Below are 22,859 nucleotides of genomic sequence, written 5' to 3' on the forward strand. Positions count from 1 at the left end.
GGGGCAGCCACCACTGCTCTGGGCAACCTGGGCCAGGGCCTCCCAACCTCACAGCAAAACATTTCTTGCTAGGATCTCATTTCAATCTCCCCTCTTGCAGCTGAAAACCATTCCCCTTCATTCTATCCCTGCCCTCCCTGATCCAGAGCCCCTCACCAGCTTTCCTGGAGCCCCTTTCAGTACTGGAAGATGCTCTAAGGTCTCCTCAGAGCCTTCTCTTCTCCAGGCTGAACACCCCCAACTCTCTCAGCCCATCCTACAGGAGATGCTCCAGCCCGGTGTGGTAGGAGAAGCTGCAGTGCTGCAGATAAGCAGACATCGCCCTAGCCGCCCGTCGGGCACCTTCCCCAGGTGGCAGCTGCTTTTTGCAGCTGGGAATTTGGGTGCTGCACAGGAGGGCAACGCGGAGCAGAAAGCCAAGGCTCACGGTGGCACATCCCGACATGGAGACAATAAATCTCCGCTAAACTCACAGTAGATCGCAGCCACAAAACGGATGTGACCCCGCTGATTATAATAGCTGGGTTGTGCGTCGTTCTACAGGGCTGATAATTAATTTTCAAGTGCGTGATGAGCCTCTGTGGGCACCCCTCAGAGGACAGACTATCTTCTCGAGCGGTGGATGAGACGGGATTAGCATCAATTCCCATCACATCGCTGGCGCCGGCTTTCACCAGGAGTTAATCAAAATCACTCACAGGGAGTGAGCCAGGGGATGGTGTCACCTCTGAGTGTCCACATCTCCACGGGTGAACCCAGCAGCACCCAGCACCTCATTTTTGGGCTTGCGTGAGCCCATCCAGAGAGCAGGGACTCGTTCACCCATGAGGGATGCTCGCTGCAAACATCTCTGCAACCACAGCTTGAGCCGCCCCCAGGAGCAAGGCTGGCGATGCCTGTTTGGAAAGCCAGTGGGTCTGAAGGGAAGCAGAGCAGAGGCATTGCCTGGATGCTCCTGCTTGCTCAGACCTGGCCTCGGTCAACAGGAGCTTTTTATTATCTTAACTACCAGGCAAGCAGTGCAAATCCTCCCCCGTTGGCCCGGCTGGGGCGTGCTGTGCTGGAAAAGAGCCAGCACCACAAAAAAACAACTCTATATGAAGAAGAGAGCAGAGAGGAGTAAAACAGAAAGGGAAAAGAATACGAGGAATCCCAAATAAAGACGGAAAAACAAATCAAAGCTTCTCTCCCCACGGCCCACGTTGCTGCTCCGCACCTCTCTGCAGCCTGGTCAGGTGGAGGTGAGAGCGCAGAGAAATCTCCAGCCCTGCTTCAAAGCAGAGTTACCAGCCAGCCCTGCTAAACGAAGGCCATTAATTAGCTCTCCTGGCAAAGGAGTAGCCCGTAGGGCTTGGGAGCATCCTGCAGTCCCCGTGTGGGTTACAGAGGGAGGACACAGCCTGAAGTCCTCCTGCCTTTGCCACCTCATCAGCTCAGCAAGCCCCGCGCTGCCGTTGGCTCCTCTGTCTTCTCTCACAGCACCCCAGCACTTCCCCGTCTGCATCCGCACGTGTGTGAGTTATTAACGAAGCGGCGGCTGGCAGGATCCTCTCCTGCCCTGCTGGACGGGAGGGAGCAAGGACTGGCTCCCCCAACCCAGGAGGGTCAGGGATGCAGCCTGCTAGAGGGAGCTTGGAGAAGAAGAAGGATGCTGAGGAGATCCTACTGCAAAAGTAGCTGGGAAATGGGTCCTAGCCAGATCCTGGTTGCAGCAGGAGAGCGTGGGGAGGGAGCACGCAGCTCCTGATGGGTGTGAGGGCTGGTCTCAAGGATAATATGATTCTACGATTCTATAACGCAAGCAGCCGCCAGCAGGAATTGCCCAAAACTTAGTGCCCACCCCAGCTCTTGCTCCTCAGCTCCCTCCCTCCTCAGCTCCCTCCCAGCTCTCCCATACACGAACAAGATCCATGAGTTGCCTGTTGGATGGCGGGACCCTTTGGTCTGATTTTTGCGATGCAAAAGCAAGCAAAAGCCAGCATTTCTCTCTGCTTGGTGGGGTCTACCTAAACCTGAAGCTTTTGGGGCAATTCCCTCTAAAAACCAGCCCCAAACAGGACATTTATATAAGCCGTGCAAAGCAGGAGTGCGTGGAACCACACAAGCAGGTTATTTGCTTCCCTGTACATTATTTCCCCTCTCCGTTTATCTGCCAAGCAAACATCCAGGACATAATTTATTTGCTGACAAATTCACATAATTTAAAGACAGTTCCTAGGACATTTGCCACGTCGGGGTTTCAGCTGCCTCCACTAATACCTTGGCCCTGTGAAATATTGCTTGTTTAAACGCTACATTACTATGAAGATGAAGAGATCAGCGGTTTGCAGGATCTGTTCATGCATTTCCTTGTGCCAGGGATTTCTTTATGCAGTCAGGAAAGATGAGGAGCTCTCAGCTACCCAAGGGCATGGCCACAGGCGAGTTTTCCTGCACGCCCTTGGCTGCTGACCAAGCTCACGCCTATGCAAGCAGCCACGAGGCTACTCATGGAAGCTACAGCTCTGGGAAGCCCTTGCAGAGACAGAGAGGTGTCCGCAAATCATCAGCTGAACATTTCATAGAATCATAATCACTAGGTTGGAAGAGACCCACCGGATCATTGAGTCCAACCATTCCTATCAAACACTAAACCATGTCCCTCAGCACCTCGTCCACCCGTCCCTTAAACCCCTCCAGGGAAGGTGACTCAACCCCCTCCCCGGGCAGCCTCTGCCACTGCCCAGTGACCCTTTCCGTGGAAATTTTTTCCTAATGTCCAGCCTGAACCTCCCCTGGTGGAGCTTGAGGCCATTCCCTCTCGTCCTGTCCCCTGTCCCTTGGGAGAAGAGCCCAGCTCCCTCCTCTCCACAACCTCCTTTCAGGGAGTTGGAGAGAGCAATGAGGTCTCCCCTCAGCCTCCTCTTCTCCAGGCTAAACACCCCCAGCTCTCTCAGCCCTTCCTCATATCCTCCCATTTGGAGGATACCTGCATGGGAGAGGATATGGAAGCACCACCCCTCTCATCTTTAATGATCAATCTTTCCGGGCACATCCAGTCCATCTGCCTGCCAGCACACAACACTTCCAGTAACGTCTCTCCCAGGGGGGCAGGGGGGACAGTCAAATGTCCCCGAGTCCTGCCACGTCGCAGCCTCCGAGCTGCCGCATCGTTATCTGTCTTCAGCCGGTGCCAGGCGGGCAGGACATCTCTGCCATCACTCAGTAAACATGTCACCTCCTTGAGCCTCCAACCATCACCTTGGCAGCAGCGCTGTCAGCAAGACAGATCCCCTGCTCACCCTGTTTACTGCAATAATCCCTACAAGCCTTTTTTAGATGGAAGTGGCTAAAAATGCAGAGTAGAGGGCGAGGAGGGGGCCTGGGTTAAGCTCTGTGGGGACAAGGTTCCCTGCCTGGAGTGACGCAGAGGCACATCAGGGGGATAAATCTCTGGGATGGCAGAGAGATGCTCAACATAGCCTGAGAATCTCTAATGTGCAACAAGACCTGGGCAAACACCACTCCAGAACGTGCCCTGGGGTGATCACCTCTAGGAGAGCCCCTGCACCATCCCACAGGGCGCCCGGCAGGTCCCTCGCTGCGGGGATGGACACGCTGCAGCTGCAGCCTCAATGCTGGCTAAGCAAGAGCTGGATCCTGAGCCTGCGCTACCCACTGGCTTCATTTCTCTGCAGCCACCCCAGATTTTAGCCTGTCCGGGTGAACCAGGAGCAGCTTGCACGAGAGCAAGGGTGCGCTGGGGGCTTTACGCCTTTCACGGGACAACGTTGCTACTACCAAACATACAATGAGGAGAAGGTAGTGGTCCAGATGCTGTGAAATAAGGCAGAATTCAGCCCCAAATTCCCCAAATCTGGGTGGGTTTCATAGAATCACAGAATCATCAGTTTGGAAGAGACCCACCGGATCATCGAGTCCAACCATTCCCATCAATCACTAAACCATGTCCCTCAGTACCTCGTCCACCCGTCCCTTAAACCCCTCCAGGGAAGGGGACTCAACCCCCTCCCTGGGCAGCCTCTGCCAGTGCCCAATGACCCTTTCTGTTAAAAATTTCTTCCTAATGTCCAGCCTGAACCTCCCCTGGTGGAGCCTGAGGCCATTCCCTCTCATCCTGTCCCCCGTCACTTGGGAGAAGAGGCCAGCTCCCTCCTCACTGTGGTTTGTAGCCACAGAAGAAAAGGCAAAGGGGACGGAGATATACAAGAAGTGTGCATGAGATGAAGCAGCGCTGAGAGATTTGCACAGGGACTATGGCTTCACACACACAAACCAAGCAGGCTTTTCCTGGATCATACACAGCACATCGAGATGCAAAAAACATTTTATATGATGCTTCTGTCCACTTTTAAGCCACTGCCACAAGCCCCGCAGACACCCGAGTGCCTGTGCAGGTGAGCAGCTCTGCATCACCCACATTGCCAGCGTTTCTCCAGCCTTCCCTAAATTCCCACCTTGCTTTGATTCTTAAAAAACATGCTCACAACCAAGACCGATGCACACAGAGCATTAATTGCCACAAGGCTGCCTTGAGCTGGGCTGGCAGATCCAGAGCAATGAGGATGTGGCAGAGCTGAAAGGCCATCAAGGGGAAGCAAGCAAAACCTTTCAAACACCTGCCTTGGGCTCCCTTCACATCCCTGCGCACCCCGTGCAATGGAGCAACACACACCAACAAGCCTTTTGTCGCCCAAAGCATCCCCACAGCTCTTACTGGTGCACTTCTTGATGTTGCTGCCCTTCTTCAGCGCGTGCCGGCTCAGCTTGCAGTGGAAATTCTCCTCCCAAAACTCCGCAAACCAGATGTTTCGGCGGTTGTTGTCCAGCGTCCTGCTGGAGAAGTAGCGATCGAAACCTGCCCAGGGAAGAAGGGGCAGAGGGGATAAACCTCTAGGATGGCAGAATGATGCTTAACATGGCCCAAAATCATAGAATCATAGAATCACCAGGTTGGAAGAGACCCACCGGATCATCGAGTCCAACCATTCCCATCAATCACTAAACCATGTCCCTCAGCACCCCACCCACCCATCCCTTAAACCCCTCCAGGGAAGGGGACTCAACCCCCTCCCTGGGCAGCCTCTGCCAGTGCCCAGTGACCCTTTCCATGAAAAATTTTTTCCTGATGTCCAGCCTAAACCTCCCCTGGTGGAGCTTGAGGCCATTCCCTCTCGTCCTGTCCCCTGCCACTTGGGAGAAGAGCCCAGCTCCCTCCTCCCCACAACTTCCTTTTAGGTTGTTGTGCCCCAAGTGCAGGACCCGGCATTTGCCCTTGTTAAACCTCATGCCATTGGTCTCAGCCCAGCGGTCCAGGCTGTTCAGATCCCTTTGGAGCCTCCCTACCCTCCAGCAGATCCACAAAAAGTCCTTAGACAGAGCGGAAGGAGAGTCTGGCGAGTGACGGGGTCTAGGGACAGATGAGACTGAGGTGGGTTTGTGCCTGAGTTGCCCCTCGGGCAAAGCTGCAGGCTGGAAAATGCACTCGAGGAAGGCTCATCGCAAAACACAGCCCCTTTCCCAGCTAAATCCTTGTAGTTAAGGGGATGCAGCCAACCCAGGATGGAGATGAGGGACTCACCAAGACAACCCCTTACCTTTGACCGAGACCCGCTTGGGCAGGATGGTGACGGAGCCCTCGGCCACCTCCTCCAGGTGCAGGACCGGGGAGATTTTGGAGCCCCAGCTGTCCGAGCCCATCCAGATGAAGTGTCCCGTCTGGTTCGCCCTCTTGGCTGCCTCCAGCACCCTTCTGTGGAGAGAAGCAACAGGAGCTGGTGCTCACCAGCACCATGGGGCCAGGGCACCAGCTTCACGTCTGGCCCCATGGAAGCAGGGACATTGACTCAGGAAAGGGCTGAGCTGTTTGCATCTCCTGCTCTGGACACTCGGTTGGCACCAGGCATCCGGCGTGAGCCGGTGCATATGGATACACGAGAGCAAACTGTGCCACTCAGCTCCTGCACCCTCCACCCTCCCCACCCCAGGCACACAGGCTGCTTCTCCCACCTCATCTGCATATTTGCTGACTGGTAATTGAATTTCCCTCTTAATTACCCAACATTAGGGGAAAAAAATCAGGTTATGCCGCAGCAAGCAGGAAAAGCAGCAGTAGCAGAGAACGTGCGTGTGTTCTCTGCTCCAATCAGCATTGCAAACCATGGGAGAGAGCCAACCAGTGCTGCCAGTGCCCAGGCTAGAGCTAAACTGGGCTCTGCTGGGCTCAACTGGTGCCATTGGGGCAGTTAAGCAGCAGTGGGGAGCTAGCGATGCTATCGGTCCTGCTGAGCATTCCTCATTCTGACCAGACACTCATCCCTGCATGCTTGCACGCTCCACCAGTGCCAGCCAGCTCAGAAAAAGATACCCAGCTCCCAGTAGGTGGATGTGACCCTCGGGGTTCTTTATCCTGCAGGGCTCGCTGTCCCCTCGGGGGCTTGTGTAGGTCCCCAGCCCTGTGGGGCTTTATCTCCCCATCTCCCCGTGCAGCGAGGAGGCAAGGTCTGCAACTCAGCCCCTGCCATCAGGAGCTGATCATTTCAAGTCCAGATGGTGTTTGAAACACGTAATAAGGAATAAAAAAACCACATACAAATCGAGCAGAGTGTGGAGACAAGAAAGGAAGGGGCAGGCATGCACTGGGAGCCATGGGGCTGTGCCGGCTGCTCCGTGTTCATCCCAGGCTGCCCCAAGCTCTGGGCTCATCCCAAGCTCATCTCTATCTGCTCCAGGCTCATCCCAGGCTGCCCCAGCCTCCAGGCACATCTCAGGCTCATCCCAAGCTTGCTCCAGGCTCATCCCAGTCTCTGAGTGCATCCCAGGCTGCCCCAGGCTCTGGGTGCACCCCAGGCTCATCCCAGGCTCTGCGCGCATCCCAGGCTGCCCCAGGCACATCCAGGCTTGTCCCAGGCTCGTCCCAAGCTCCCTCAGGCTCGTCCCAAGCTCCCCCAGGCTCCGGGCGCATCCTTCTTCGAGAAGGTCACATCCTGCTCTGAGCACAAGCAGCATCTCCTTGCAGTCCTCCTGCAGGACAGGAGCTCCCCAGGGCAAATCCAGTGAGACTAGTGATTTCCACCTGACCTGAGCCAGGCAGAAATTCAAGCAACAACCTTTCCTGGCCCTGCACTTCTCGGGAGAGGCAGCACATGGTGTTCCAGGCTCCACAACTCAAGCTGGCAAGAGGATCGATCACGGGAACCCCCATGCCTGGGCTAAACCCATGCATACCCAGTGCAAGGTGGGTGTGCACAAAGCACCATTAATGGGCTGTAATCCTATTTGGGTGGGTAAATGTTTACAAACCCCAGTTAATGGGGTTTGCCATTTACACAGCGAGGTAAATCCCCCGTTTCTCACCACACACCCGCATAAATGTCAGGTTTGCAGACATTTCTATTAAGGAAGGCAAAAAGAAACTCGGAGCGTTTGCACATCTGATGTAAACTGATTTAAAATCGCAGTTTACTCACATTTACATAATGTTTGCTGATTAATAAATTAGATACTTAGGAAATGAGGGGTAGTTCCATGTGAATCATTCTGCTCCATAAACAACAGAGGCTGCAAGACGTCACCTTGCCAGCCGAGCAGCTCATCATCCCGAAGGGTAACCGCATCCTCAGCCCTGCTGGGTGGGCAACGCAGCAAGGGGTGTCCCCAAAATGCATCCCTGGACCCATTTCTCTTCCACAGTGAGGCTGAGGCAGCTCAGTGAGGCCCCACATCAGCTCTGAGCCCCCCATGAGCAGTGTGAAACAGCCAGATGACGACAGCAGGGGCTCCAAAAGGTGGTGGAGAGCTGATTTTGTCCTCCTCTGAGCTCTGTGTTGCTGTGATTTGACAGCAGCAACACACCAGGCAGCTCTGGTGGGTCCCTGATGCAGACCTGTCCCTGTCACAATATAAGGTGCATCCTCACCCCACTGCAGACCTGTCCCTGCCACGCTGCAAGGTGCATCATAGAATCACCAGGTTGGAAAAGACCCACCGGATCATTGAGTCCAACCCTTCCCATCAATCACTAAACCATGTCCCTCAGCACCTCGTCCACCCATCCCTTAAACACCTCCAGGGAAGGGGACTCAACCCCCTCCCTGGGCAGCCTCCGCCAGGGACCAATGACCCTTTCCGGGAAAAAATTTTTCCTGATGTCCAGCCTAAACCTCCCCTGGTGGAGCTTGAGGCCATTCCCTCTCATCCTGTCCCCTGTCCCTTGGGAGAAGAGCCCAGCTCCCTCCTCTCCACAACCTCCTTTCAGGGAGTTGGAGAGAGCAATGAGGTCTCCCCTCAGCCTCCTCTTCTCCAGGCTAAACACCCCCAGCTCTCTCAGCCGTTCCTCATCAGGCCTGTTCTCCAGCCCCTTCACCAGCTTCATTGCTCTTCTCTGGACTCGCTCCAGAGCCTCAACATCCTTCTTGTGGTGAGGGGCCCAGAACTGAACACAGGATTCGAGGTTTGGTCTCCCCAGTGCCGAGTCCAGAGGGAGAAGAACCTCCCTGGCCCTGCTGGCCACGCCGTTTCTGATCCAAGCCAAGATGCCATTGGCCTTCTTGGCCACCTGGGCCCCTGCTGGCTCATGGTCAGTCACTGTCAACAAACACCCCCAGGTCCTTTTCTCCTCCAGGCAGTTTCCAGCCAGACTTTCCCTAGTCTGTAGCTGCCCAGGGTTGTTGTGACATCCATGTCACACTGCAGACACATCTCCGTGCTGCAGACACACCTGCACGCTGCAGGCCTGGCTCCTGTTGCACGGCTCTTGCCATTAGCATCCCGCATCCCACACCCCCTGCCAGCAGCAAGCATGGAGCACCTGCCAGCCCCAGCCTCCCCTCCCAGTCAGGCCAGCCCCTCCGCACCTGATATCGTCTTCGTTAGCAAAGATGATGACAGCCCGCGCGTGAGAGGTCTCCAGGAGGCGGCGGATGATCTTGTCGAACTCTCCTGGCTTGGGCTCTCGTGGGATCTTGACCGACTGGGCCACGCACACACCCCCTGCACAGAGAGAGCCCCAGGACTGAGATATCCTCTCTCCCAGGCTCCTCAGCCCCACAACAGGCACATGGGGGTCTCCCACCTCAGTGAGGGGCTCGGCATCACGCCATTTCCACAGCCCACCACCCCCAGAGCCTCCTTCCCTCCACATATCCCCCTGGACACTTACCCAAGCCCTTCTTCTTACACCTCCTCTCCCAGGTCACTGCCTTCACTCCCCTTCTCCCTCAGAGCTCAGCCCTTCCACATCGCCTTCCCTCACATTCCACATCTCCATAGCTCATCTTTGCCTTCCACCCACTCCTTTTAGCATCATCTCGAGCCCAAACCACATCAAACTCCATTCCCCTGATGGACAAACTGTCCCATCGCAGCAGCTCAGAGAGGGTTTTCCAGCCAGCTCCAAGCACCAGCCCCTCACCAGCCCAGGACTGGGTTTTGCAAAGTCCTCTCACCACATGCAATGGTCAAACACTGGCAAAAAAATTGTATGGGAAGAGGAGATGATGGGCTGCAGCCCCAGCACGAGCCCTTCAGCCTGGAGACAGCAGCCTGGCCCTGCAAAAGGTTTTATTTCCATCCCTACAGGACCAAGTCAGCTCCCAGCTCAGCTTTCCACGGGTCGATTGCAAAGGCAGCTAATTAAAATTAAAAGAGACAAGAGGAAGCTGGCAATTGGAAGAATCTCCACACACGGCTGCTGGGCTCCCAGCCTCCCGCTCCGAAAAGCCAGGGCCCTCCTGTTCTTGCATTTTTGCAGATGCCAATAAAAAGAGAGATGGGAGAGCAAATTAAACATCGCTGGACCTTCTGGATGTAATTGATGGTCTCAATTTGCATAGTAAATGACACGGCTGATACCTCGCCTGCCACTAAAAGATCCCCACTTAAGCAAAGGTCAGAGTAATTAGCACATGGTGGTAGGGAGAGATTTCCCAGCTCACAGCCCTGGAGAGGCGCAGAGAGAGGATGGGACGGGGAGAGATGTCAAGGTGGAAGCCTCTGGGAAGGGAGAGCTCGCTCCCTCCCGCAGGTCAGGAAGAAAATTGGAGTAATTTGGCCCCTTGCAGCCAAAGGACAGAGAGAAGCGGGGGATCCGATGGGTGCTGAGCAACGGGAGGCTGCAGGGATGAGGATAACAGCATCCCCGAGGAAACACCTGCCAGCTGGCCCCGCGCAGCCCAGCCACAGAAAGGGGGTTTTCTTCTTCTTCTTTTTCTTCCCTCTGGTAAGAAATTGGGCCAATTTGCTGTTTATTTCCCATATGGGGAGCCAGATGGATGGAGAGGAGGGAGTTGGATAAACAGACTCCCGGACAGACAGATCAGCCAGGCGAGACGGGTAGCAGCAGGCGGTGCCAGCAGGACGATGGGGATGCTCAGCCAGGGGATGCTCAGCCCCTGTCACCGCCGAGCCCCCAGCCAGGCCAGGGCAGCACCGGCTGCGCTGCCAGAGACAGCGGCCCTGGCCAAGGAGCCAGTGCAGCTTAATTACAGTTTCCATGGCAATAAAAGGAGAAAAATCCAACAAACGCAGCAGTTTGCAAACACAAGAGCCTTCCAAAAGCCCCTTCGCAGTCGGGTGGATACGTGCACATGCGAGTGACAGCTCGGGGCTGGCACAAACGCACAACCACGTGCCACAGGGCACCCACACCGTGCAGGCTCTTCTCCTGCTCACGTGAGCACGGGAAGGCACTTGCTGGGACACACATCCCACTGCAACGCATAGAATCATAGAATGGGTTGGGTTGGAAGGGACCTTAAAGCCCATCCAGTTCCACCCCCGCTGCCATGGGCAGGGACACCTCCCACTGGATCAGGGGCTCCAAGCCCCATCCAACCTGGCCTTGGACACCTCCAGGGATGAGGCAGCCCCAACTTCCCGGCGCAACCTGTTCCGGGGCCTCCCCACTCTCACAGTGAAGAAATTCCTCCTTATGTCCAGCCTAAACCTGCCCCTCCCCAGTTTATCCCCATTGCCCCTCGTCCCATCACTCCAAACCTTTGTGAACAGTCCCTCTCCAGCTTTCTTGTAGCCCCTTCAGGTACTGGAAGGTCACTCTAAGGTCTCCTCAGAGCCTTCTCTTCTCCAGGCTGAACAACCCCAACTCTCTCAGCCCGTCCTCCTACGGGAGGTGGCCACAGCTTGGAGACAGGCACCTGATTTAAGGCTGCTCAGATGAGATCCCTGTTACAGCAGTGCAGGATGCTGGGCACTTGCAGCAAGAAACAGCCTTGAAAATCCAGCTTGAGCTCATTTTCAAGTCTTCCACAGGCTGGAGCATCAATTGCGCTCCAGGAGCTGCTGCCCCAGGTTCTGGGAGCACCTAGAGCTGCTTTTGGCTGTTGGCCTGAGCCCCTGCCGTGGTGGCAACCCAATCCCATGGTGGCAGAGCCAGAAGCTTCACAGGGAAGCTGCTGGGAAGAGCTGGAGGTGAAATATTCAGCAGCCCACGTCCAAGAAAGTGGAGACAGATAGGGAGTGAAATGGTGGGGATGTAATAACAGGAGGTGACCAAGCGTGCCCAGCACTGCTGCTTGCAGCCCTTTCTCTGCTGTAACAAGCCCAACCTGGTTAATAAGCAGCAGCTACCCCATCCCACTCAGGTGGGTCTTGGCTCATCAGGGCAAGAGGGAAAATCTGTTCAAAACCAGGCTGTGCAGCAAAATCAGCTCTGCAAAGAGAAGGGTTTGCCACAGGATTCATCCTCTGGCCAAAACCACTCTCCTGCCAGGAGAACCAAGCCAGCAGGGACACGGCTTCACCCAGATAGAATCATAGAATCACCAGGTTGGAAAAGACCCACCGGATCATCGAGTCCAACCATTCCTATCAAACACTAAACCATGTCCCTCAGCGCCTCGTCCACCCGTCCCTTAAACCCCTCCAGGGAAGGTGAGCAAAACCACGGGGGTCTGCATCCAGAGCACCCAACAGCTCCGTGAACCCACCCCAGCCATCCTGTGAGCATATCAGCAGGACCACAGGATATGGAAAAGCCCTCCAGGAGCAAACCGCTGCCTGCGCCATCCTCAGACACATGGTTATGTTCCTCCCACTGGCATCACCCCCAGCCTGGTGGGATCTCAGCCTCCCCTGGCACCCCTGCAGCTCCGTTGGCCGCTCGCCGGGAGCCTTGGGAACTCTCCTCATTAAGGTGGGGTTAACGCGTGTTGTCAAACACGGGTCAGGGTTTAATCTCCCCCATTATGGGCTCAGTGGGAGCGCAGCTGCTCCGGGAAGCTCACGCTGAAGTGCCCTCTTGATTGCAGGTAGATAATAAGCTTTTGCTGTCGCTAACGTACACCATCAATCAGGGAGCACTCGGCGGGGGCTTCCCGCAGAGCCCACGGCTGCCGAGCACAGCTCCAGCACCTCAGAGCCTGGCTCATCCATACCGGGAACAGGGACGTGCATGTTCTCTGCGATGCGCACCCCGGGCACCCCGAGGAGGGCTCTGCACAGCTCATCTTCTGCAAACAGTGCCTGCACATCTCCTCTGCAAGCCCCTGGCCTTCCCTTCCCAACCCGAGCCATTTAAATGGGATTTCCAAGCCCAGAGTTTTAATTGGCAAGTGGCCGGCTGCTCCCCTGCCCCAGGATTCCTTATTCATGCCACTTCAAAGCCTCCAGGAGCCGATTCAGTAGAGGAGAATCATAAAACCATAGAATCACCAGGTTGGAAGAGACCCACCGGATCATTGAGTCCAACCATTCCCATCAATCACTAAACCATGTCCCTCAGCACCTCATCCACCCATCCCTTAAACCCCTCCAGGGAAGGTGACTCAATGTCATTAGGGATGTGGCTTTGTGGCCTCTCAGGGGCAAAGGTCCTGTGCCATCGCAGGATGGGTGTGCTTTGGTCTAACCACGGAGCATGGGATGTCCTGCACAGGTGAGGGCAAGGCACAAACCAAGGGAGAAAGGTGGCACCAGTGAGCTGCCCCAGGACCCATCATAGATGGCCCTGATCCCTCCTGTGTGGTGGCAGAGCCCTAATGAGAGCAACACCCAGATTCATAGAATAGTTTGGGTCGCAAGGGACCTCAAAGACCATCCAGTTCCAACCCCTGCCATGGGCAGGGACACCTCCCACTGGATCAGGGGCTCCAAGCCCCATCCAACCTGGCCTTGAACACCTCCAGGAATGGGGCAGCCACCACTGCTCTGGGCAACCTGTTATTTTGCACGAAGGCTACGATATCGCACACGTCGGACAGCTGGAAAAGTACCTTCACTGCCAGTTTGTGTGTCCTGGGGACACCAATCGTCCTTTGTCACCCAAAACCAGCCCCAGCGCATCCCCTGGTGCAGCCAGATCTCACCTCGTGCCCCGGGCTCTGCATCACACGTCCCCGTCACCGGAGGCTCCTGGCACTTGTCCCTGGAACCGGCTCAAATGCTGCTCTTCAGTGTTTTGAAATCTCATCAGACATTATGAATCTGAGCAATTTGCGCCTGCTTTCAACTGCCTGTGCTGCCAGGCTAAATCAGTAATTAATGAATTTACAGTGGGGAAAAGAAGAGGGGGAAAAAAAAAAAAAGCAAGTCTTCAGCTGAAATCTCGGGCCTTGAGTGGGCTGACAGGGAGCAGAAAATTCAAGTTTCTCAATAACACCACAGGTTGTGTCCCTGGGAAGGATCTTTTGCCAAAGACCTAATCAGGGACTTGTGCAAGTCAAGACCCTTGGGCTGCATCTCCTTCCCATGCTCAAGCCCTGAACCAGAAGAAGCCAGGAGACTCTGGGAATTTTGGGGAGGTTTATAGCATAATTTTGCAGTCTTTTCCTCATCTACCACTCTGCAAAGGGAACATTGCTCTGTAGACAGAGGCTGGAGTTTATTCTCTGCAGCAGAGACACCTACCCACCACAGGGTTCCAGGAGCTGGGGCTTGAAGCGCTGGATGAGTCCTGAAAGCAAAGGTGGCTTTGTCCTTCATTTCTCGTAATAATTTAGCTCACCCCTCCAAGCCCAAGTCCACATCATGGAAACAACATGGGGTCGTTCAGCCTGGAGAAGAGGAGGCTGAGGGGAGACCTCATTGCTCTCTCCAACTACCTGAAAGGAGGTTGTGGAGAGGAGGGAGCTGGGCTCTTCTCCCAAGGGACAGGGGACAGGACGAGAGGGAATGGCCTCAAGCTCCACCAGGGGAGGTTCAGGCTGGACATTAGGAAATAATTTTTCGTGGAAAGGGTCACTGGGCAGTGGCAGAGGCTGCCCAGGGAGGGGGTTGAGTCACCTTCCCTGGAAGGGTTTAAGGGACGGGTGGATGAGGCGCTGAGGGACATGGTTTAGTGATTGATGGGAATGGTTGGACTCAATGATCCAGTGGGTCTCTTCCAACCTGGTGATTCTATGAAAACAGACATGCTCTCTGCCTCCCTCATCCCCAGGACTGTGTCTCCCACCTCACCCCATCTCAGACCAGACCTCACCAGGAGCTCCATGGAGCATTGACCTGTCACAATCCAGCCCGGGTTTCCAGCCCACGGGCACCTCAAACACACACTGAAAATACTAAAGAGCATTATATCGACTCAAGCTGCCACCAAAGCCCAAGTCTGGGCTCCAAGCCAGAGCCCATGTGCCAGCCTCAACCAAGCAAGAGCTCCTCCTCATCCAACCCTGCTCGCCTCCCTCCCTGCTTCCACCGCACAAAGGGAGCCCTGCAAGAGGTGAAAACAAGGAGTGGAGTTAAGAGGTCTGGAGAGCAGTATTTACAGGCAGATTGCAGCCACCAAACCAAGCAAGCAGTTGGAGGGAGCGTTTTCCCAGCCCAGCAGCCCCAGTCCAGCTCTGCCTCGTCCCAGTCCCAGCCTGAAGGACACTTTGCATCCACCAGCAAGCAGCACGAGGGCAAGGAAGGTTTATAGGTGGGGAAACTGAGGCACACCCCTCCCATCAGACTGCGTTGGGGTACTGGGTTAACAGCAGCAAAAAGAAAAGAAGAGGGGAAAGAAATAGTAAAATAACCCAGGAAATGTGGTTGGTGCCTCTGAGGAGCCAGCAAGAATTTCAGGATCCAAAGTGGTGATGGCAGCAGAGCCTCAGTGACCAGACCTGTCCCTCCCTGTCCAGCACAAAGAGGTGCTGCACCCAGCAAGAGCCAGCACTGATTTTTGAGCAAGGAGTGGAATGATTGAGACCAGCACAGAGTCTCAGGGGATGGGTCTAACCATCATTTTAGCCCATGGGTGCCAAGGAGACACACTGTGTAAGGACCTGCTCAGAGATGCCCTGTCCGAGCCCCCCAGGGAAAAGAGATGCCACCATCCTCATGTTATTGGCCAGAAAACACCAGTAGGAAAGGATTCACCCAAAACTGAGAGCAGGGACCCTTCAGGCTCTTGGCATCGTGCCATGAAAAAATCTCCAGCTCCATGCTGGCTGCTGAATTGGAGGATTTGGCTGGGGAGCCGAGACGCCAGCAGCAAATAAGAGCCCTCCGGTGAGCCGCAGTAATTGAGTGCTGACTGCACAAGAAAACCGTCCTCGGGGATGAAAGGGAGCCGGATCGCCAGCCTTGCTCTTCCTGCCCTACCGCTCATCACACCTCGCCGTCACAGGGATGAAGGTCACCTGTTTTGTCTCCTGAACACTTTGCTGGGAGGAAAAAACTCCCTGCGAACACTACCAGGAGGTACCAGGGGCAGGTACCCACCAGCATCATCCTCCCCTCCATCCTAGCCCCACAGGGTCGGCATCCACGGGGCACAGGATCCCCAAGGCCAGCAAATAAAGCAGGAGTAGCAACCTCCAACTTTGTGTGTATAAATCTGCTGTAAAGTCATATTCGATGCTCGCTTATGCCTCAAGACTTGGGAGCAGCTCTTTGGGGGTGACATCGCGATGCATCAACCAAAAGTAATGAACCCGGCGAAATCCAGAAAGAGACGGCCACGAATGTCACGTGGGGATGAACAAAAGCAACACAAATACATATCAGCCTCTTAACTAAAAATACAGAGAACTCAGTGAAGGGTAAAACAACAGAGGGAGGAAATGACAGTGTAAAATTGATCCAGACACATGACTAAGGAGTCCTGCGTTTGGCTGGAAATATTGCCCTCTTCAGAAAAGTGAGTGCTGCACATTACGACGTGTGGCATAACATGCCGTGCTCACCAGCTAAATTACATAAACATAAATCTAACCCTCCCTCTCCAAGAGCTCGGCGGCAGCGGAGATATCAACGCATACAAAGCCAAAGGACCGTGGATGGCTCTGTCCATCCAGTGGAACGATGCCACGGATCAGGGTCAGGGGAAGATGCACGATGAGATGGGGATGGCTGGGGACACCCTGCTGCTGGCCCTGCCTTGCGTTTCAGTTCCAAGGAGTAAATGTAGCTGGCATCCACTGCCTTTGCAGGATGCTTTGGGGAGTGCTTAATCATAGAATTATGGAATAGGTTGGGTTGGAAGGGACCTCAAAGATCATCCAGTTCCACCACTGCCATGCGCAGGGACACCTCCCACTGGATCAGGGGCTCCAAGCCCCATCCAACCTGGCCTTGAACCCCTCCAGGGATGGGGCAGCCACAGCTTCTCTGGGTAATCTGGGCCAGGGCCTCCCCAACCTTGCAGCAAAACCTTTCTACCTAGAATCTCATCTCCATCTCCTCACTTCCAGCTGAAAATCAGCGAGTCCAATCATACCTGTCCACTACTAAACCATAACTCTGAGCACCTCATCAACCCATCTTTTAAACATCTCTGGCGATGGTGACTCCACCACTTCCCTGGGCAGCCCCTGCCAGTGCCCAAGAACCCTTTCAATGAAGAAGTTTTCCCTAAAATCTAACCTGAACCTCCCCTGGCACAACTTGAGGCCAAAAACTTGACTTTAAAATGTAAACTCAATATCTCTGCAGTGCTGGCACCCAAAAAACCAGCTCTGTAGTAAATAAGGACTGTCCAGCCACCACCAGCAATCACCAGGGGCCAACAGCGTAATTGCAAGAGTAATTGCAGTAAGTAAACCATAATCACCCTCCTGGTCAGTCTGTCTCAGGAGGGCACAGCCAGACCCTGTGGCAAGAATTATGTGTGCCCAGGGTGAGTTTTTTCTCCCCCACCACCGGCGGAGGAGGTCGCTTTGTGCCTTGAGCAGAAATCCTTTCCACTGCGCTGGCGAAGGCTTTCACATGAGGCTTTGCTAAAAATTGAAACTGAAGGTCAAGTTGATAATGCATCAGAAAGCAAACAGCTTGAATGCTAACTGCTAACTACAGCAATGAGCATTATTGCCTGATGGAAATAAAAACCGACTCCAAAGACTCAGGCTTGGCATGAGAAATGAAGTGGAGAGCTGTTCTGGAGGAGAGCAGGGAGAGGCTCACCCTGATCCCAGGGCTGCGTGGGAAACCCACAGGGGTGGGTGCTGGCTCTTTCCCCCACAATAAACACCCTGGGATGGGTAAACCCCATCGCTTAGCAAACTGCCGGCAAGCCCTGGGCAGGGGCCAGATCCTGAGCCAACCACCAGCTCGTTTACATCACTCTGACAGGCTGCAGGCACCTTGAAGCAGCAATAAATCGCAGGACCCTTTACGCTGCCAGAGATGTGCAAATGAGAGCCAGGCATGTACAAAAAGGCTCTAAAAGAAGGGGACGGATCCTTCACCTCTTCCCAGCAGCTCTGTGCTGGCGTAAAGCCTTTTGGTGTCCCTGTTTATGGGGGAATCGTCGAATCATAGAATCACAAGGTTGGAAAAGAAACATCAGATCATCGAGTCCAACCAGAAAAGCAAAGCAGGTGCAGCCCAGTTCCTTCCTCCAACCTTGCGGCAGCCACCAAAGGGGAAAAGGCTGGAAGATTTGAAAATAAAAGAGTAAGGGGACAGGGGGGGCACAGAGTAGAGAAGAAAAAATCACGTTCTTGCTCCAAGTACACCGTCTGCACGGCTGCAGAGCTGCCTTCCATGGGAAAAAGAAGCCAGGCTCACCCCAGCAGTCCCTCCCAGGCAAGATGCTTTAGGAAGAAGCTTGGAGCCCACCCTGGCACCCAAGGGAGAAACACTTCCCCGGGTCCCCATGCTCAAGCAGATACACAACAGCTCTTATAAATAAATATATTCCTGCAGCGCGAGCAAGGGAGCGGTGTTACTGCTGATAATGCACAGGCTGCACTTATGCTGCTGTTATACCGCAATTACAGTGGAATTATGCTTTTTGATAACTAAATTATCACTAATGCACATAATCGTTGGGTTATGTGGATACACAATTACAGGACTGCCTCAGCCCCAGATTAATACGCATGCATTTTGACTCCATGTACACTCGTTTACTCTGCAATTACGCCGTCATATCATTAACCATCTGGTTAGAGGGATTGGCGGTAACCACAGGTATCTCAAAGCAGAAGTGCTCGTGCGGCAGTGGGACCACCAGTCACGACAACTGATCCTTACTGGTGCTTAATGGAGGAGGAGCGTGGGTTAGAATCGTGCCTGTGCATCAACCTGCTCCTCTCCACCACGTGTATCCCAGCACCCGGACTCACCAAGGGAGCAGCAACCCTGGATGGGGCAGGAGAGCATCTTCCAGCCTCCTCCTGCAGGATACGGGCACCCCAGGACCAGGCGGCGTCTATCAAAGCTGCTTAGCCCAGTATTGCTGTCACCTCTCTGTGTTACTTAGCAGTTCCATCGTGGCAGCGTGCCCAGGGCAGGACCTGCCAGCCCAAGGCAGGCAAAAAAATTCCCTTTTTGGGGTGAAAGAACACTCACACTAATGCAGAAATGCCACCCCACACCCATAAAAGTCTGCTTTCCTTTACTCTTGTAGTCAGATGAGAATCTCGTTATCACCACTAGCCAGACAGGGCTGCAGTTCGCATTTCCAAACCCAGGTAGGGTTTGCGGCAAAGCTGGCTAGCAATGAAGCTGTTAACAGAGCCATAAACACAGCCCTTTGCTCACAGTCCTCGAGCCCTTCCCCAGGACACCCCATCCCACGGGGCACCCTATCCCACTCCTCTAGAATTAGAATCATGGAATCATAGAATCACCAGGTTGGAAAAGACCCACCGGATCATCAAGTCCAACCATTCCTATCAAACACTAAACCATGTCCCTCAGCACCTCGTCCACCCGTCCCTTAAACCCCTCCAGGGAAGGGGACTCAACCCCCTCCCTGGGCAGCCTCTGCCAGGGACCAATCACCCTTTCCTGGAAAAAATTTTTCCTAGTGTCCGGCCTGAACCTCCCCTGGCAGAGCTTGAGGCCATTCCCTCTCGTCCTGTCCCCTGTCACTTGGGAGAAGAGCCCAGCTCCCTCCTCTCCACAACCTCCTTTCAGGGAGTTGGAGAGAGCAATGAGGTCTCCCCTCAGCCTCCTCTTCTCCAGGCTAAACACCCCCAGCTCTCTCAGCCGTTCCTTATCAGGCCTGTTCTCCAGCCCCCTCACCAGCTTTGTTGCTCTTCTCTGGACTCGCTCCAGAGCCTCAACATCCTTCTTGTGGTGAGGGGGCCAGAACCGAACACAGGATTCGAGAAGCGGTCTCACCAGTCCTGAGTCCAGAGGGAGAAGAACCTCCCTGGACCTGCTGGCCACGCCGTGTCTGATCCAAGCCAAGATGCCATTGGCCTTCTTGGCCACCTGGGCCACTGCTGGCTCATGTTCAACCAACACCCCCAGGTCCCTCTCCTCCAGGCAGTTTCCAGCCAGACTTCTCCTAGTCCGTAGCTGCTCAGGGTTGTTGTGCCCCAAGAGCAGGACCCAAGCACCACCACACCTGTTGGCACCTTTGCATCTGCAGATCCACGTATCCCTTGCAGCAAACCCACCATCACCCCCAGCTGCAAACAGACACAACCCCAGCCCAGCGCAGGCACCCCAGCTCCGCTCCCACCCGCACCCCATCCCGGGGCATGCAGGCAGCAAGCACACCCTGCAAGTACAACAAGCATCGTGCCAGCCTACTCCAAAGCATCCCCACGCGCTCCTCCTTGCAAAACTGCAGCCCCGTGAAAAGATTCTGCTTTTCAAGTGAAAAATCCTGAAGAGCAGATTCCAGGTTGAATCCCCAGATGGGTTTCTCTGCATATTAAAAGCACAGCCGGTTCCCAGTGCCAGGGCGCGCGCGCGAGACAGAATTAACGCTGTTCCTATTTATAGGGCTTTGATTAGGAGCTTGTCACCTAGAAGTTTTTATTCCCTTTATCCATTTATAAGGCCATAACACAGTTTGACTAGCTCCAGATAGGCTGGTGTCCCACCGATTTTGCCAGAACTTAATGTGCCATTCAGATACAGTTAAGCCAGTAATAGGCAGCAGCCTGTGCGCTGCAGGGTTTTAACTGCCTCGGAAGACACTCTTTAGCCCCCGTCTCACCCCGTACACGCGATGCTGCGGAGGCAAAGCAATCCCGGAGAGAGGAGAGATCCCAACACTGTGTGTGAGACCCAGCAGTGTCTCAGGGCATTTGGGAACAGCACACACAACAGCAACATCCAGGGATGCTCACCATCCCAACCGGTCCTGGGACTGATGCTCAGCCACCAGTGGGTACCCACGAGCTACTCCATTGCTCCTGAGGCTGCTAATCCCCGCTAAGCATCCCAGCGCTCCTGTCAGCAAAACATTTTTGGGCTCCAGACAAATCCTCCCAAAGAGTTTTGCTGAGCACGGACTTTCCGCCTGTCCAAAGCCTATAGACAAGTTAAAGAACCTGCCCTCAGGGATAATTCCATTAAAACTGGGTAAAGCGCATGTTGATGCCAAATTTATTTTCTATTAAAACCTGGGAGCATTTGTAAAATCTCTTCTTCTGAAATGCACCCAGTGCCGTGCCTCAACCACAGAGGGAGGTGGTTAGATCAGCTTGGCAGCCACCAGCTCAGTGGATCCAAAGTCTCCTGGTGAGCAGGGAACAGGATCTTAAGTTGCTTTCTAAAAGGAGCTGGCAGCAATAAAGCAGCCTGACCTGCAGAGGCAGCTTAGGATTGCTGGTCCCGATCCTTACTGGAAAGCTTGGATCCTTGCTGGGCATCACATTGTCTTTGCAATCAGTAGGGTAGCCCCAAAACCCACACTACCCCGAGATCATCCCCCAGAATGATCCATCCCCCAGCATCATCCATCCCTGCTCATGCACCACAAAGCACCCCAGCTTGGGCCAAGAAACCCAACCAGGCAAATCCCTCCAACCCCATCCACTGCCTTCTCTTGCCCAGCCCCAGCTGCTCTAAAGCCCACACCAAACTTCCACCCTGGGAGAAACCCACTCACCATCCTCCCTAGACTTCTGGATGAAGGCCTCCACGCCGCTTTCACCATAGCTGCCCTCAGAGGCCAAGGTGGAGACGTAGTTCCACTTGAGGGCTTTGACGATGTCCACCATGGCTTGGGCCTGGTAGGTGTCAGACGGGACAACGCGGGAGAAGAAGTCATAGCGGCTGTTGTCACTCAGGTCTGGTGCGGTGGAGGCATAGCTGATCTGGGGGATCTAGGATGGAAGGCGGAAAGAAATGCATCAGGAGAAGGAGGTGATCTCCACCCCACAGCAATGCCTTTCACCTTGCCCGTGTTCCTAAAGCCCAGCTCTGGAGGAGAGGGAGGTGGAAATCAAGACTATGGGTTAGGTGGGAGCACGTGGGGTGCTCCACAGCTCCCAGAACCAGCAACACATGGAGGGGAGACCACAAACTGGAGGCTGATCAGCTCTACTGGGTCTTGGTGGCAACCCAAAGGCTTTGATCTGGCCATTTCCATCCATACTTGAGCAGGTGAGACATAAAACCACCCTAGCCCATGCTGGGACACACATCTCCTCTGTGCCCTCCAGATAGGGCTAAACCCACACACACTGGGGAGAAATAAAACCATGAGGAAGTGCAGAGCTGCTGGTTTACATAGAAGTGCCTGGCTGGGCAGAACCCAGCAGGTCAAATGGACTCCAGGATCTCCCAAGGAAGAACAGAAAGCAGCCCAAGGACAGAGCAGCCACCAGAAAATCCCTTTGAGTTCCTCCAAGGAGCTGAGCAGCCCTGGGCTTTGCAAGGAGAAGTTCAGAGCATCCCAGGCTTCATTTCTGTGTGTAACACGCCTGCCTGCCTACTTTGATCTTCTCTCCGTGCTCCCTGGGTGCCAGCCAGGAGAGCTGAGGGTGCCTCTGGGTGCTGCCTGGGTGAAGGTGACCAGCATCATTCAGGGAAAGAAGGTACCAAGCCTTGACCACACAGGCTGGCCTGGTTCCTGGAGACATCAGAGCCCTGATGATCAGGGACACCCAGCAGGACCCCAAGCATTTGATGGGAGAAGCCAAAACAAAAATCTTTCTTCTTCCTCTGACAGCACTGCTAAGGTCTCCCTTCACCTTCCTGCCCCAGGAAGGACAGATTCAGCCCCACTCCACCAGGTCCTGTCCACTCAAGCCATAAATAAGCTTTTAAATTAACCAGACCCGCCACACCTTGCACAGTACATTAGAATGATTTAGCACCAGAGGATCATGACATACCTAACAATTACAGAGCACTGTAAAACACACCACAGATCATAGAACGATGGAATCGTTAAGGTTGGAAAAGGCCTTGAAGCTCATCCAGTCCAACCATCAGCCCAGACCTACCGTGTCTTCTAAACCATGTCCCCAAGTGCCACGGCCACACATCCCTGCAGGGACGGAGACTCCCCCACTGTCCTGGGCAGCCTCTGCCAGGGCTTCACCGCTCTGTCAGTGAAGAAGTTGTTCCCAATATCCATTCTAAACCTCCCCTGGTGCAACTTGAGTCTATTTCCTCTCATCCCATCCCTTGTGACTTGGGAGAAGAGCCCAGCACCTGCCTGGCTCCAACCTCCTTTCCAGGAGCTGCAGAGAGCGATGGGGTCTCTCCTCAGCCTCCTCTTCTCC

General features: G+C 54.5%; 1 protein-coding gene and 1 long non-coding RNA gene across 2 annotated transcripts in view; one reads left to right on the forward strand and one right to left on the reverse strand.

The window, feature by feature from the left end:
• Positions 1 to 22,859, forward strand: part of LOC138730648 (uncharacterized) — a 256,765-nt gene that overhangs the window by 88,015 nt on the left and 145,891 nt on the right. The window lies entirely within an intron of this gene.
• Positions 1 to 22,859, reverse strand: part of GRM4 (glutamate metabotropic receptor 4) — a 57,609-nt gene that overhangs the window by 16,705 nt on the left and 18,045 nt on the right. Inside the window, exons 3-6 of the mRNA XM_069875955.1 lie at positions 21,236 to 21,452; positions 8,856 to 8,991; positions 5,598 to 5,752; positions 4,718 to 4,858 (exon numbers count right to left, since the gene is read on the reverse strand). Of these exons, the coding sequence (XP_069732056.1) occupies positions 4,718 to 4,858; positions 5,598 to 5,752; positions 8,856 to 8,991; positions 21,236 to 21,452 (649 nt within the window). The remainder of the gene's footprint in view (positions 1 to 4,717; positions 4,859 to 5,597; positions 5,753 to 8,855; positions 8,992 to 21,235; positions 21,453 to 22,859) is intronic.

This window comes from Phaenicophaeus curvirostris, chromosome 24, assembly GCF_032191515.1.
Source record: "Phaenicophaeus curvirostris isolate KB17595 chromosome 24, BPBGC_Pcur_1.0, whole genome shotgun sequence".
In the NCBI taxonomy this organism is placed as follows: Eukaryota; Metazoa; Chordata; class Aves; order Cuculiformes; family Cuculidae; genus Phaenicophaeus; species Phaenicophaeus curvirostris.